Source organism: Silurus aristotelis, assembly GCF_946808225.1.
Source record: "Silurus aristotelis genome assembly, chromosome: 16".
Classification (NCBI taxonomy): domain Eukaryota; kingdom Metazoa; phylum Chordata; class Actinopteri; order Siluriformes; family Siluridae; genus Silurus; species Silurus aristotelis.
The window spans coordinates 1,324,460-1,337,849 of record NC_139589.1 but is presented as its reverse complement, the minus strand read 5'-3'; the positions used below and the strand labels follow the sequence as shown (position 1 = coordinate 1,337,849).

Here is a 13,390-nt window from a genome sequence, read left to right as displayed (position 1 = left end):
GTGGTAAGCGATTACGATGCAGTGATATGTACATTTTCATTGCAGAGGTTAATGGACCGTTCGGTGTAATTATTACAGATGCCACATTATAAAATTCTGAATAGTTCTGGGAAGTGATGGAGCGAAAGTGCAACTAATAATGTAGTAATATAAATCAATTATAAAAAAATATTTAAACAAAAATATTAAATTAAACTGCACACTGAGAAATACACTCCTACACTCCAATAATAATAATAATAATAATATTAATAATAAAAAGTGTGTGGTTTGTCTCAGGTTGTTGGGTATTTTATGTGCAATATATTGTCATTGATTGTAGTGTTTATTGTTGGAGGGTATATTCAGGCTGTAGAGTTTAGCTGTATTATATTGTACTGTAGTGTGTATTGTATCAGGTTATAGTGTATTTTAGTGTAGTGTATATTCGGGTTGAGGTGTATTTTGGTGTAGTGTATTATTTTATGTTGTAGTGTATTTTGGTGTAGTGTATTGTATCGCATTGTAGTGTATTTTGGTTTTGTGTATTTTATCAGGTTGTAGTCTTTTGGTGTAGTGCATTATTTCAGGTTGTAGTGTATTTTAGTGCAGTGTATTATTTCATGTTGTGTGTATTTTGGTGTTGTGTATTGTATCAGGTTGTAGTGTATTATTTCATGTTGTAGTGTATTTTGGTGTAGTTTATTATTTTAGGTTGTGGTATATTTTGTGTAATTAATTGTATCACGTTGTAGTGTATGGTGTGTAGTGTATTATTTTAGGTTGTAGTGTATGTTGGTGTAGTGTATTGTATCACGTTGTAGTGTATTTTGGTGTAGTTTATTATTTTAGGTTGTGGTATATTTTGTGTAATTAATTGTATCACGTTGTAGTGTATGGTGTGTAGTGTATTATTTTAGGTTGTAGTGTATGTTGGTGTAGTGTATTGTATCACGTTGTAGTGTATTTTGGTGTAGTTTATTATTTTAGGTTGTGGTATATTTTGTGTAATTAATTGTATCACGTTGTAGTGTATGGTGTGTAGTGTATTATTTTAGGTTGTAGTGTATGTTGGTGTAGTGTATTGTATCACGTTGTAGTGTATTTTGGTGTAGTTTATTATTTTAGGTTGTGGTATATTTTGTGTAATTAATTGTATCACGTTGTAGTGTATGGTGTGTAGTGTATTATTTTAGGTTGTAGTGTATGTTGGTGTAGTGTATTGTATCACGTTGTAGTGTATTTTGGTGTAGTTTATTATTTTAGGTTGTGGTATATTTTGTGTAATTAATTGTATCACGTTGTAGTGTATGGTGTGTAGTGTATTATTCAAGGTTGTAGTGTATGTTGGTGTAGTGTATTGTATCACGTTGTAGTGTATTTTGGTGTAGTTTATTATTTTAGGTTGTGGTATATTTTGTGTAATTAATTGTATCACGTTGTAGTGTATGGTGTGTAGTGTATTATTTTAGGTTGTAGTGTATGTTGGTGTAGTGTATTGTATCACGTTGTAGTGTATTTTGGTGTAGTTTATTATTTTAGGTTGTGGTATATTTTGTGTAATTAATTGTATCACGTTGTAGTGTATGGTGTGTAGTGTATTATTTTAGGTTGTAGTGTATGTTGGTGTAGTGTATTGTATCACTTTGTAGTGTATTTTGGTGTTGTGTATCAGGTTTTAGTATATTTTGGTGTTGTGTATTTTATCAGGTTGTAGTGTATTTTGGTGTAGTGTATTATTTTAGGCTGTAGTATTAATTATAATTAATTGTATCACATTGTAGTGTATTATTTTAGGTTGCAGTGTATGTTGGTATTGTGTATTGTATCAGGTTGCAGTGTATGTTGGTGTTGTGTATTGTATCTCTCTCTCTCTCTCTCTCTATTATATATGTTAGAGAGATATATATGTTAGATATATATATATATAAAATGAATTTAAATGAGTATTTACATGCATGACATAATAGCATGAAGTATTCTTGAAAAAAAATGTATATATATATATATGTGTGCAAAAAAGAATACACAAGGACACGTAGTGCAGGTAAGGTGCAGTAAAACTGGGTGCAATGTAATTAAGAGTTGAGAGAATTGAGAATAGTGCAGTCCCAGTATATTAAACAGAAATATGTATGCAATTATGTGTGAAATGTGTAACAGAATCAGTTGGCAGTTGTGGTTTGCAGTGAGACTGTTTCAGAGTTTGTTGATGATTCTTTTAGCCTGAGGGTAAAAACTCTTCTTCAGCCTATTGGTTCTGGAGTAAATACTCCGTGTGTTGAACAGGCTGTGTGCTGGGTGAAGGGGATCAGCTGTGGGGGTTTTTTAACTTTCCTCAGACACCATGTGTTGTATATGACCTGTAAGACTGGGAGTTTACCTTCAATAATGAGTTCCTCTCTGTAGGGCCTCGCGATATAGTATCTAGTCTCAGGCTGTAGTGTATTTTGGTTTAGTGTATTGTGATTGATTGTAGTGTATGTTGGTGTAGTCTATTATTTTGGGTTGTAGTGTATTATGTGTTGTGTATTGTATCAGGTGTATATCAGTGTATAATGTGTAGTGTATTGTGAGCATATTTTGGTGAATTATAGTGTTATTGATTGTAGTGTATTATGTGTAGTGTATTGTGATTGGTTGTAGTGTATTTTGGTGTAGTCTATTATTTTAGGTTGTAGTGTATTATGTGTTGTGTATTGTATCAGGTGTATATCAGTGTATAATGTGTAGTGTATTGTGAGCATATTTTGGTGTATTATAGTGTTATTGATTGTAGTGTATTATGTGTAGTGTATTGTGATTGGTTGTAGTGTATTTTGGTGTAGTGTATTGTGATTGATTGTAGTGTATTTTGGTGTAGTGTATTGTGATTGATTGTAGTGTATGTTGGTGTAGTGTATTGTAAATTGAATTGTGAATCAGTGTATTGTGATTGATTGTAGTGTATTTTGGTGGTGTATGCTCAGGTTGTAGTGTATTTTGGTGTAGTGTATTGTGATTGATTATAGTGTATTTTGGTGTAGTGTATGCTCAGGTTGTAGTGTATTTTGGTGGTGTATGCTCAGGTTGTAGTGTATTTTGGTGTAGTGTATTGTGATTGATTGTAGTGTATTTTGGTGTAGTGTATTGTGATTGATTGTAGTGTATGTTGGTGTAGTGTATTGTGATTGATTGTAGTGTATTTTGGTGTAGTGTATGCTCAGGTTGTAGTGTATTTTGGTGGTGTATGCTCAGGTTGTAGTGTATTTTGGTGTAGTGTATTGTGATTGATTGTAGTGTATTTTGGTGTAGTGTATTGTGATTGATTGTAGTGTATGTTGGTGTAGTGTATTGTGATTGATTGTAGTGTATTTTGGTGTAGTGTATGCTCAGGTTGTAGTGTATTTTGGTGGTGTATTGTGATTGATTGTAGTGTATTTTGGTGTAGTGTATTGTGATTGATTGTAGTGTATGTTGGTGTAGTGTATTGTGATTGATTATAGTGTATTTTGGTGTTATGTATTGTGATTGATTGTATTGTATTTTGGTGTAGTGTATGCTCAGGTTGTAGTGTATTTTGGTGGTGTATGCTCAGGTTGTAGTGTATTTTGGTGTAGTGTATTGTGATTGATTATAGTGTATTTTGGTGTAGTGTATTGTGATTGATTGTAGTGTATGTTGGTGTAGTGTATTGTGATTGATTGTAGAGTATGTTGGTGTAGTGTATTGTGATTGATTGTAGTGCATTTTGGTGTAGTGTTTTGTAATTGATTGTAGTGTATTTTGGTGTAGTGTATTGTGATTGATTGTAGTGTATTTTGGTGTAGTGTATTGTGATTGATTGTAGAGTATGTTGGTGTAGTGTATTGTGATTGATTGTAGTGCATTTTGGTGTAGTGTTTTGTGATTGATTGTAGTGTATTTTGGTGTAGTGTATTGTGATTGATTGTAGTGTATTTTGGTGTAGTGTATTGTGATTGATTGTAGAGTATGTTGGTGTAGTGTATTGTGATTGATTGTAGTGCATTTTGGTGTAGTGTTTTGTGATTGATTGTAGTGCATTTTGGTGTAGTGTATGCTCAGGTTGTAGTGTATAATCCATTGTCTAGGTTATTCACTTCCTTATTTTGCACTACATCTTGTTACACTTTATTACATCTTACATATAAAATAAAAAGGATCAAGAATCATTATCATGCAGGTTCAGATAAAATCAGTAACTTGTTCAGAACAGCTCAGTCTCAATGTGAAAACATAAACAAGTAATACGACCTGAACAAGAACACGAGTGCACTCCAGGATTACAGATTTTATTTGTTCTATTTGAAGAGAAAAAAAAACATTATTAGCATGAGGATATCCTACCAGGAACCTTCCATCCCCCATGTGGGAAGCTTGGCAGTGGTAACATTTAAGCACTCCGGCTTTCTGAACACTGGGAACATTGGAATGATGTAATGTGGTGCCTCTTAAAAAAATACAATTAAAAAGCAACACTTGATCGAACTTAAGATATGTTTACAAACAGAAAATACTGAGGGACAGAGAGCGAGAGAGAGACAATAGGAGAGAATTTATTGAAGAAATAGTATTAAATGTTTTATAACCACAGTTATGGGAAAAGTACAAAAGTTAAGACCGATGTAGCATCCCAGGAGTATTTCCACCTCACACACACTTTTCCTGGGAAAGTTCTGTCAAGCATGAGCTGTGTTCTTTATCAGAACAGTTTCGTTGTGGGAAACTTTTTCTTCACAATGTTTGGATGGATTTGGACTGTAATTAATATCAACATGACCTCATGTTGCATGAAAAGTTCTGCATTTAAGCATTTATCAATAAACAGTATACCTTAATAATGATGGAACTCTAATAAATGGACATTTAGTGTTAAGGATAGAGATGGGTTCCCTTTTGAGTCTGGTTCCTCTCAAGGTTCCTCCACAGTCACCACTCAGGGACAAACATACAATTATAAAGAAAAAAGTTATAGGCACTAAACTTATACATTCTTTTGTAATCTCTTTATCTCTTTAAAGCTCCTTTGAGACAATGTACATTGTTCAAACTGCTCTACAAATAAAACTGAATTCATTTGAATTGAATTTTATTGAACATGTATTATGTTACTTTTGACTCTACTACGCATAAAAAAATCAGTTTCTCACAACTTTGATGTGAAAACATAATGCGGATAAATAAAATAAAAAAAAAAAAGCTTTTATTAAAAAAAAAAAAAAAACACTCCACATCTACACTATCGTTTTCAATCGTTTCCCAAAAGTTGCTCATCCACACTAAAACGCCTGAAACCGTTTATATCCCTGTACTGCACATGAGCAAAATGTAAGATGTTTGGACCTTTGTCATTTCTGCTTGCCGTTTCTTTAATTTGCGACTATTTGAAACCTCACAAGGAAGTCGAGGAAAAGCAGCCAACAGTCAGTTGCTGTGAGGAACACAGGAGTATAAAGTTGCAAAAGTGAGCAAGAATATAGACTTGGAAACAAATAAGCCAGAATATTGGACTGCTTAAAATAACAGATGATGAAGTTGCTTACAAACAAAGTTCGAATATTACCATACAATGTCGCCTGCCATCTTTGCTGAATTGGTCACATGACTGCATCACATGACGTAAAAACGCATGTCGATTCCGCTGACAAAAAACGCCGTCTCTGTGTGGATGGAAGGCCAATCAAAAATATGCCATTTCAGCCCAAACATTATTATTATAATGTAAAAGGAGGAGTTTAGTAAGAGATTAGTCCTTTTACTAATACTACTACAGTAACAAGGCATTTAATCCAAACCTGGAAAAAGGTTACAATCATAATGAATTAACCATCTTTTATATTTCATCTGATTTTGTGATCCATCTATTGCCATTGAGAAGCAGTGCGGCCTGGAACAGATCATCTATCAAACCTTATGGTGATTTCAGACCACGTTCACCTTCTTAATTGAATCTCATTTGAGCCCTCTGGCGTTGCTATCTTACTATTACCTAGCACCTCTAAGTTCTCACTCACAGAGAAGTAACAAAAAAGGAGTAATAGCAAGAACCCCCCCGAGCAATCTGGATGATCTCGATAACGATAGCTCTCGGTTTAATATGTCTCCCAATCTTAATTTCCCCTCTCTACTCTCTCTTCTCCCCTTTGTAAAGGACGAGAGAAGAAAGGTGGAACGTTATTAACGTTATCAGGTCCACTTTGCTGAGGTCTGGAGTTGGATTCAAGAAAAGAAGGAAGGAAGGAAGGAAGGAAGGTGGTTCTTGGAGTATGTGGATTCAGCCAGCAAGAGGAAATAACTTTCTTAAGAATCAGAAGAAGAGATTCTAGCCTTAACTTTCAGCCAACAATGTGCAAAAATACATCATACATCATCCATAAATACATCAGGAACTTCATCACACAGAGACGCTCTGGACAGGTTTTCAGCCTGCTGTCTGACACTGACCTCAAACCAGGCGTCTTTTGTCTGTCTCAGGGGAAAGAGTCGGGCTAGACGGACTTTAGAGCCTTTTATATCATGTAAACAGTCAAGCTGGGATTCTCAAGCAAACAATGGAGAGCACAGGGCCAAGCGTGAAGGTCTTCAAGTGTCACAAGGTTTGCACGACATGCAGCTTCATCTTTCACTGAATTCGAAAACGATGCAGTGTGAAACGATTGAGAAGCAATAATATGTTCTAATTAAGGATGTCTAGGACCAGGTGATCAGTGTAATCAGTGACATGTGATAAATTAATTTAGGTTATGTGATTCCTTCATTCTGTCAGAAATTCCTTCCTTCATAAATAATATAAAGTATATTATGGATAGTATTAGGGTTAGTATTATTTTGGACAACTGTCCAACATCTGTCCCACATCTTTCCCACATCTGTCAGACGTCTGTCCAACATCTATCCCACATCTGTCCAACATCTGTCACACTTTTATCCCACATCTATCCCATTTCTATCCCACACCTATCTCAGTTCTTCCCTACATCTGTCTCACTTTGCCCCACTTATAACCCACATCTTTTCCAAATCTGTCTAGGTTTACTCAATGAGAGAGAGAGAGAGAGAGAGAGAGAGAGAGAAAGAGAGAGAGAGAGAGAGAGAGAGAGAGAGAGAGAGAGAGAGAGAGAGAGAAAAAAGAGAGAGAGAGAGAGAGAGAGAAAAAAGAGAGAGATAGTAAGAAAAAGAGAGAGAGATAAAAAGCAAGTGAGACAGACAGACAGACAGACAGACAGACAGACAGACAGACAGACAGACAGACAGACAGACAGACAGACAGACAATGAATGGTTAATTCCATTGTCTCGTGCACACTATGTACAAAAGTATTGGGACACCCGACTTTTCCAGCCATAAGTAATTCTCTGTTAAACTGTTACCACAATGATAAGGCACATTCCAAAATCTAGTGAAACATCTTCCCAGAAAAGTGGAGGTTTCTGGATGTTCTGCAAACACATAGTAATTGTATGCTCAGGTGTCCACAAACTTTTTGCCAGATATTGTAGATATCTCAGAGGCTGGTCCTGATTGTTCTGTGTAACATAAAGGCTAAAGGTCTGTATAGGTGGAGTGTTTTTGAGCTGAGAAGGAAGCTTCAGCCGGAGGAGAGCTCTACATCCTGCGAGTCAAAATGACTTCACACACACACAATAAGGGTGTGACGCTCGGGTGGACTCGATGGAGCCAGTGCTTTCGTCACGTTTTCCTCTGAAGTGTGTCCTGTCTCTTTCTGCTATACATTGCCAGGTTTAAAAATAACATGCAAAGATCATAGAAGAGTTTATTCAAGGTCATTTATCTCTCCTGCTCTGTTTAATCAGAAACATTTGAGTAAATTAGTGTTTATTTACAGGAGACTGTTACAGTCCTCATTTCTCAGTAAAAGTAGGTCAACATGAAAGTCAACCACACCCCCCTTGCAAATATTCTACATTAGTTATGGGGTTTGGAGTCTGGTCTAGAGTCTGGACAGGGGCATGCAATTATGGATTCTGAGATCTGCAGTCTGGAGAGTTCTGGGTTCTGGGGTTGGGGTCTGGAGTTTGAGGTCTGGAGTCTGAGGTCTAAGGTCTGCAGACAAGAGTCTTCGGCCTCCAGTCTTCAGGTCTGAAGTCTGAGCTTTGCAGAGTGGGGTTTAGGTTCTGGAAACTTAAGTCTGGGTTTGAAGTCTGGAGTCTGCAATATGTGGCATGGAGTCTGGTTTCTGGAGTTTTTAGTATGGAGTCTGGGTTCTGGGGTTTGTGCAGCTTGTTTTTATTATTTTATTTTTAAACAGAAACAAAATAATGATTTTTATTATTTTAAATAAAACACTATAATCAGCATGTGGATTTTTTTTAATTATTATTATTTAGAAATCAGCACAGATCTTTATTTGTATGTCGAGGACATAAAATGACTAAAAAGTATAAAAAAACAAATTTTGAAAATTGATTTCATTTTAATAATTTTTCTGTATTTTTACACCGTCTTTAATTATTTATTTATTTTCAATAAATAAAGCCTCACTATAAAGCTTGATTGGTTACTAACAAAAAACAAACAAACAAATTAATTAATAAATCAATTCATTCATAAAAATAAAATTCATCTAATTAATTATTTGAAGTAAATGAATAAATGTAAATAAAAAAAAAAATATATAGCATATTCATCAATCAGTAAACAAACAAACAAACAAACAAATAAATAAATGAACCAAATCGATGTATGAAATGTAGAAATACATTTCTATACACCCGTGAACTCTAAATCTAGGATTGCATCCTCTGATGATTTTGCCGGAGGTGATGTGAACGTGGTCTGCATTCCTCCAGTGTCACACCTACTGTATCTCAGCCCATCAAAAAGCTGATGAGGTGAACGCTCCAGACCACCCTAACGCCACATCGATATCGACGAGGCCCCATCACGCCTAATAGTTTTCGACTCTGAGCCTTCATTAGGATCGAGTCCTTGATATCCCATTAGCACTAATGGCTCTCTCGGGTGTTTGATCACATCACAAGCCTGAAGTTTGGCTCAGAAAGAAGTGCAGAAAAAAGTACATAACCCTTCTTTCAATCCATTTACAACCCTTTAAAAGTCCTCCTTAAGAAATATTTGATGTATTTGTCGCTCGAGTTGACCGGTGGTGTCGCCTCACGGACCGGTGATCGATCGGAAACTTCAGAACGAACTGCCAACTTGGCACTTAAATTGTCTACCGAATGTCTGATGGCGTATGAAATCTGTCAATCTCTAAATAATACGCTGTTAACTTTAGAATGACGTGGCACTTAAACTGCCTGAGTAAATGCGTCCTAGCTGGAGAAGTTTCCCGGGTTTGGAAGCAGTGGTCAGAAGAAGGACGTAGAGATTACCTCTCACAGATACACCATGGAGTAGGAAGTAAACTGATATGAGGAAAATATCACACCGTCATACAGGACGAGTAAAACATCACACCTCATTACAGACTGTGTACATGAGTTAGTTCCTGTTTTCACTTACACTACAGCAACCACAGCTGACACTGGAGACTCCTTCCATTAACTATGTTTAAAAGTTTCCTAACAGAGAAATTCACCAATCAACAGTAATCAGTTTTTCTGACAGACAAATATATAAATAAACAGCCAGACAGACAGACAGACAGCCAGACAGACAGACAGCCAGACAGACAGCCAGACAGCCAGAAAAATAGATAGACAGACAAACAGTCAGATAGATAGATAGATAGATAGATAGATAGATAGATAGATAGATAGATAGATAGACAGACAGACAGACAGACAGACAGACAGACAGACAGACAGACAGACAGACAGACAGACAGACAGACAGAAAAAATTGATTTACCAGAGTTAAAGCAGCATAAAGAACAGCAATGAAATTTAAAGCAAAATCTAGAAAATAAACAAAATTAGAAAGAAAGAAAGAAAGAAAGAAAGAAAGAAAGAAAGAAAGAAAGAAAGAAAGAAAGAAAGAAAGAAAGAAAGAAAGAAAGAAAGAAAGAAAGAAAAAAGGAAAAATGTAGCAATAATTGGCATTAAAGGTCATATATAACGTTGCAGTCGCACAGTAAAAGCCTAAAAGCTGTTAGTAAAGCCTGAGCTCATCTCTACACATCTACCCCTCTACCTCTCTACCCCTTCCTCCCTCTACCCCTCTAGTGCATGATGGGAACCGCCCTTTTCCCTCACTCAGGTTTTCCCACTGAATGGAAAACACTTCACACTCGTATCATCAGCTAAAACAGAGAACAAGAAGACTTCTTATTTTTGTGAACTGGAAATTAATTTGATTTTTTTTGTTTTGTTGGTTTATTTGGGATTTTTTTTGTTATGTTTGACTATTTATATACTATTTATTACACTTGTGTAACTTATTTGTAACTGGCAACCTATTTGGACCTTTCAACTCTACAGCAATGCTGATTACAAGTAAGTGGATGCAGATTTTATTGTTATTTTATTTTATTTGGTGGATAATTGTTTTAATTTTAGAGATAAATGATAAAAAGAAAAAATTAACTATGTGTGATGTTTTGATGATTTGTTTTAATAGGACCAAAATATTTAAAATAAATAGCGTTCATTTGACATAATGCTCTTAAAATGTTTAATAACTAATTAAGGATAAAAAATTTAGAGGTTAAAAAACAATGCACAATTGTAAACAAAAATTCTACACAAATATTGAATTAAACTTTTTATTAATTTTTATTTTATTAAAGAGTTAATATATATATATATATATATTTATTTTTTTGTCACTAGCTGATTTGTCACTAACTGTAGAAGAGCAGAAGAAGAACATAAACATAAATATGGTTTTATTTTGAATATGGAATGACCTGAGTTCTGATTCCACCGCGTGTAAACGCTGACCTGTTTTTTGTGCTCATTATAAACATGTTCAATTCTGCAAATCCGAGCTTTAAAGAGGTTATTTTCCAGGTGGCTATGAAAAGCACCAGAGCTTCTCAGTCCTCTGGCGCTTGTTGGAGTGTGAGTTGTTAGCAACCAGAGCTATTAACATGGCATGCAAGCAGTTACACCCATGATCTAACAATCCTCAACCTATCAGACCTGGCGAGAGCCGAAAGGCGCCTGTTTTGCACCCAAATCATCAGATTTCAGACTCGTGACTGTGTATATATATATATATATATATATATATTAATTTAGCTGAAAGCCCTGGGTGGCATGTCAGGATTTCTCGAAGTAAGTTTGTGACGGATATCAGGAAGGGTTGGTTCTCATGCCAGAAGGAGACAGTAGTTAGTGAGTGACTTTTAATTAACATGATTACCCCTCCTACCCCCCGTCATACCCCATCACCCCCCCGCCATACCCTAGTAATACCCCATCGTACCCTTAACACCCCCACCATACCCCGTAATAACCCATCATACCCCATCACACCCCCGCCATACCCCAGTCATACCCCCATAATACCCCATCAAACCCCCGTCATTCCCGTCATACTCCATTGTATCCATCACACACCCGCCATACCCCCATAATACCCCATCCTACCCCATTACACCCTCGCCATACCCCATCACACCCCCGCCATACCCCCGTTATACCCCCTCCTACCCCATCACACCCCCGCCATACCCCAGAATACCCCATCATAGATAGATTTTACTCGTGTAAATTTATTTCTGGAGCCACACAATGTTCTTGTACCTTTCAGGAACGTAATTCCATCCACGTTTTTGTTCCCATCAAACCCCTGAAGCTCCCCAGACTCTCTGACGGAAACATCAAACAATCTGGAAAACAGTTCTGACAAAACGATCTGAAGCCGTCAGCAAAACACCTGCGTCTTTATTTCGCGTAATTCTTTACTGCTGTGATTCTCAGGCCACTCACAACCGTGACGTTTTATTAGACGCCTGTGAGGCGCCGTTGCTGGACGGCGCCTGTCATCTGTATCTGTAAGCAGCGTGATGTGATGGACAATAATGAATTGTTTGTTGTTGTATGCGTAGTGAGCGTGCAGCTTCGGAGCACGTAGCGCTATGAGCCGAGACCCTCCCAGACCATTCAGAAACTTCTCAAAGGCTTGGAGGCTGGGAGGAGTAGCACTGCACGCTACATCTGTTATCAGCTTTCAAAAAAGCCTGAAAAGCGTGACTTCCTCTCGGCCACCCGGAGTATTTAGAAGAGGAAGCGGCTGTAGGAAAAGAGAGCCATGTGATACCATCACCTATACCATTTGCACGCAAGGGCTCTGAGCCCCCACACAGCAAGTCTTCTACAGTCAGGGGCAAAAGAGGCTTAGAAAGAGAATTCAACTCAAATCCCTTGCTCTCGTTCTCCATCCTCCTCCGTCAAAAATAAAAAAACAAACAAACAATGACTATTATCATTTTGTATATTAATAACTATTTGTGTACTATTTTGTATTTATGGGTCGTATTTGGATTATTAGCATAATTATGCTTTTGACACTGTCCACGAGTCGCTGTTTATTTATCATTCGTTTGTTTTGTTTTTTTGATTTGTTTTATTGGACGTCTGTGTGTAGGTTGCAAGCTGAAGCCTTAATCACGACCTCAGGTGTTAATGTGAAGAATGAAAGAGAGAGAGAGAGGGAGAGAGAGAGGACAGAACGGAAGTGATACAGACAGAGCAAAAAAGAGAGAGATAGACAGAAAAAAAGAGAGCCAGAGGGACAAAGAAAGAAAAAGAGACAGAGACAAAAACAAACAGAGAAACAGAGCAAAAAAGAGAGAAAAAATGAAAAAATGAGAGACAGAAAAATTTAGCCTTACTGCAAAGAGACAGACAGACAGACAGACAGACAGACAGACAGACAGACAGACAGACAGACAGACAGACAGACAGACAGACAGACAGATAGATAGATAGATAGATAGATAGATAGATAGATAGATAGATAGATCAGTCACACTCCTCCTCAGAGATTATTGCGTGATTAAAAATGTAGCGTAGCCTGAAGCTAATACGGGAAACTTTGTCTAACATTATTGAATTTAGCAAGAAGATCAGACTTTTTCTTACATAAACTCAAACATTTATTTTACAGGATTGTCAGCTGTTTGAAGGTTTGAGTCCAGAGTCCTTCTCTATTAAATATGTATTTAATACGTTGGAGAGCTGCTTTACTCTGCACCATTTTATAAATCAAGTGTGTTGAAATCAGACGAGGTAAAACTCCACCAGTCAAAGCTTCGAGCTCCATCGGTCGCATCCACCATGTTCCTCCGCACAGCAAACATCTCCAGCAACGAGAGCTGCAAAACCCCTCAGAGTGTTTACATAACGGCGCCATCTGCGCTCTGCACTCCCCAGTCCAGCTGTCTTTCCCTTGACCCTCCAGCCGCCTATGGTACAGACAGAAACCGCCCCAGGCCCTCAGGTTTTATGGCTCACCAGGCAGCGTGCAGAGAGGATTTGTT

General features: G+C 36.9%; 1 protein-coding gene and 1 long non-coding RNA gene across 3 annotated transcripts in view; one reads left to right on the top strand and one right to left on the bottom strand.

Annotated features, from left to right (window-relative positions):
• Nucleotides 1-13,390, bottom strand: part of LOC310738964 — a 49,039-nt gene that overhangs the window by 5,651 nt on the left and 29,998 nt on the right. The gene's annotated exons all lie outside the window — the stretch shown is intronic.
• LOC310738879 (rho GTPase-activating protein 7) overlaps nt 1-13,390 on the top strand; it is a 50,773-nt gene that overhangs the window by 24,366 nt on the left and 13,017 nt on the right. Inside the window, exon 1 of one of the 2 annotated variants that reach the window (XM_083564324.1) lies at nt 9,005-10,397. The exons of the other annotated variant lie outside the window; for it this stretch is intronic. Within the exon in view, the coding sequence (XP_083420450.1) occupies nt 10,385-10,397 (13 nt within the window). The 5' untranslated portion in view covers nt 9,005-10,384. Of the gene's footprint in view, nt 1-9,004; nt 10,398-13,390 lie in introns of those variants that run through there. 2 annotated transcript variants of the gene reach the window in all.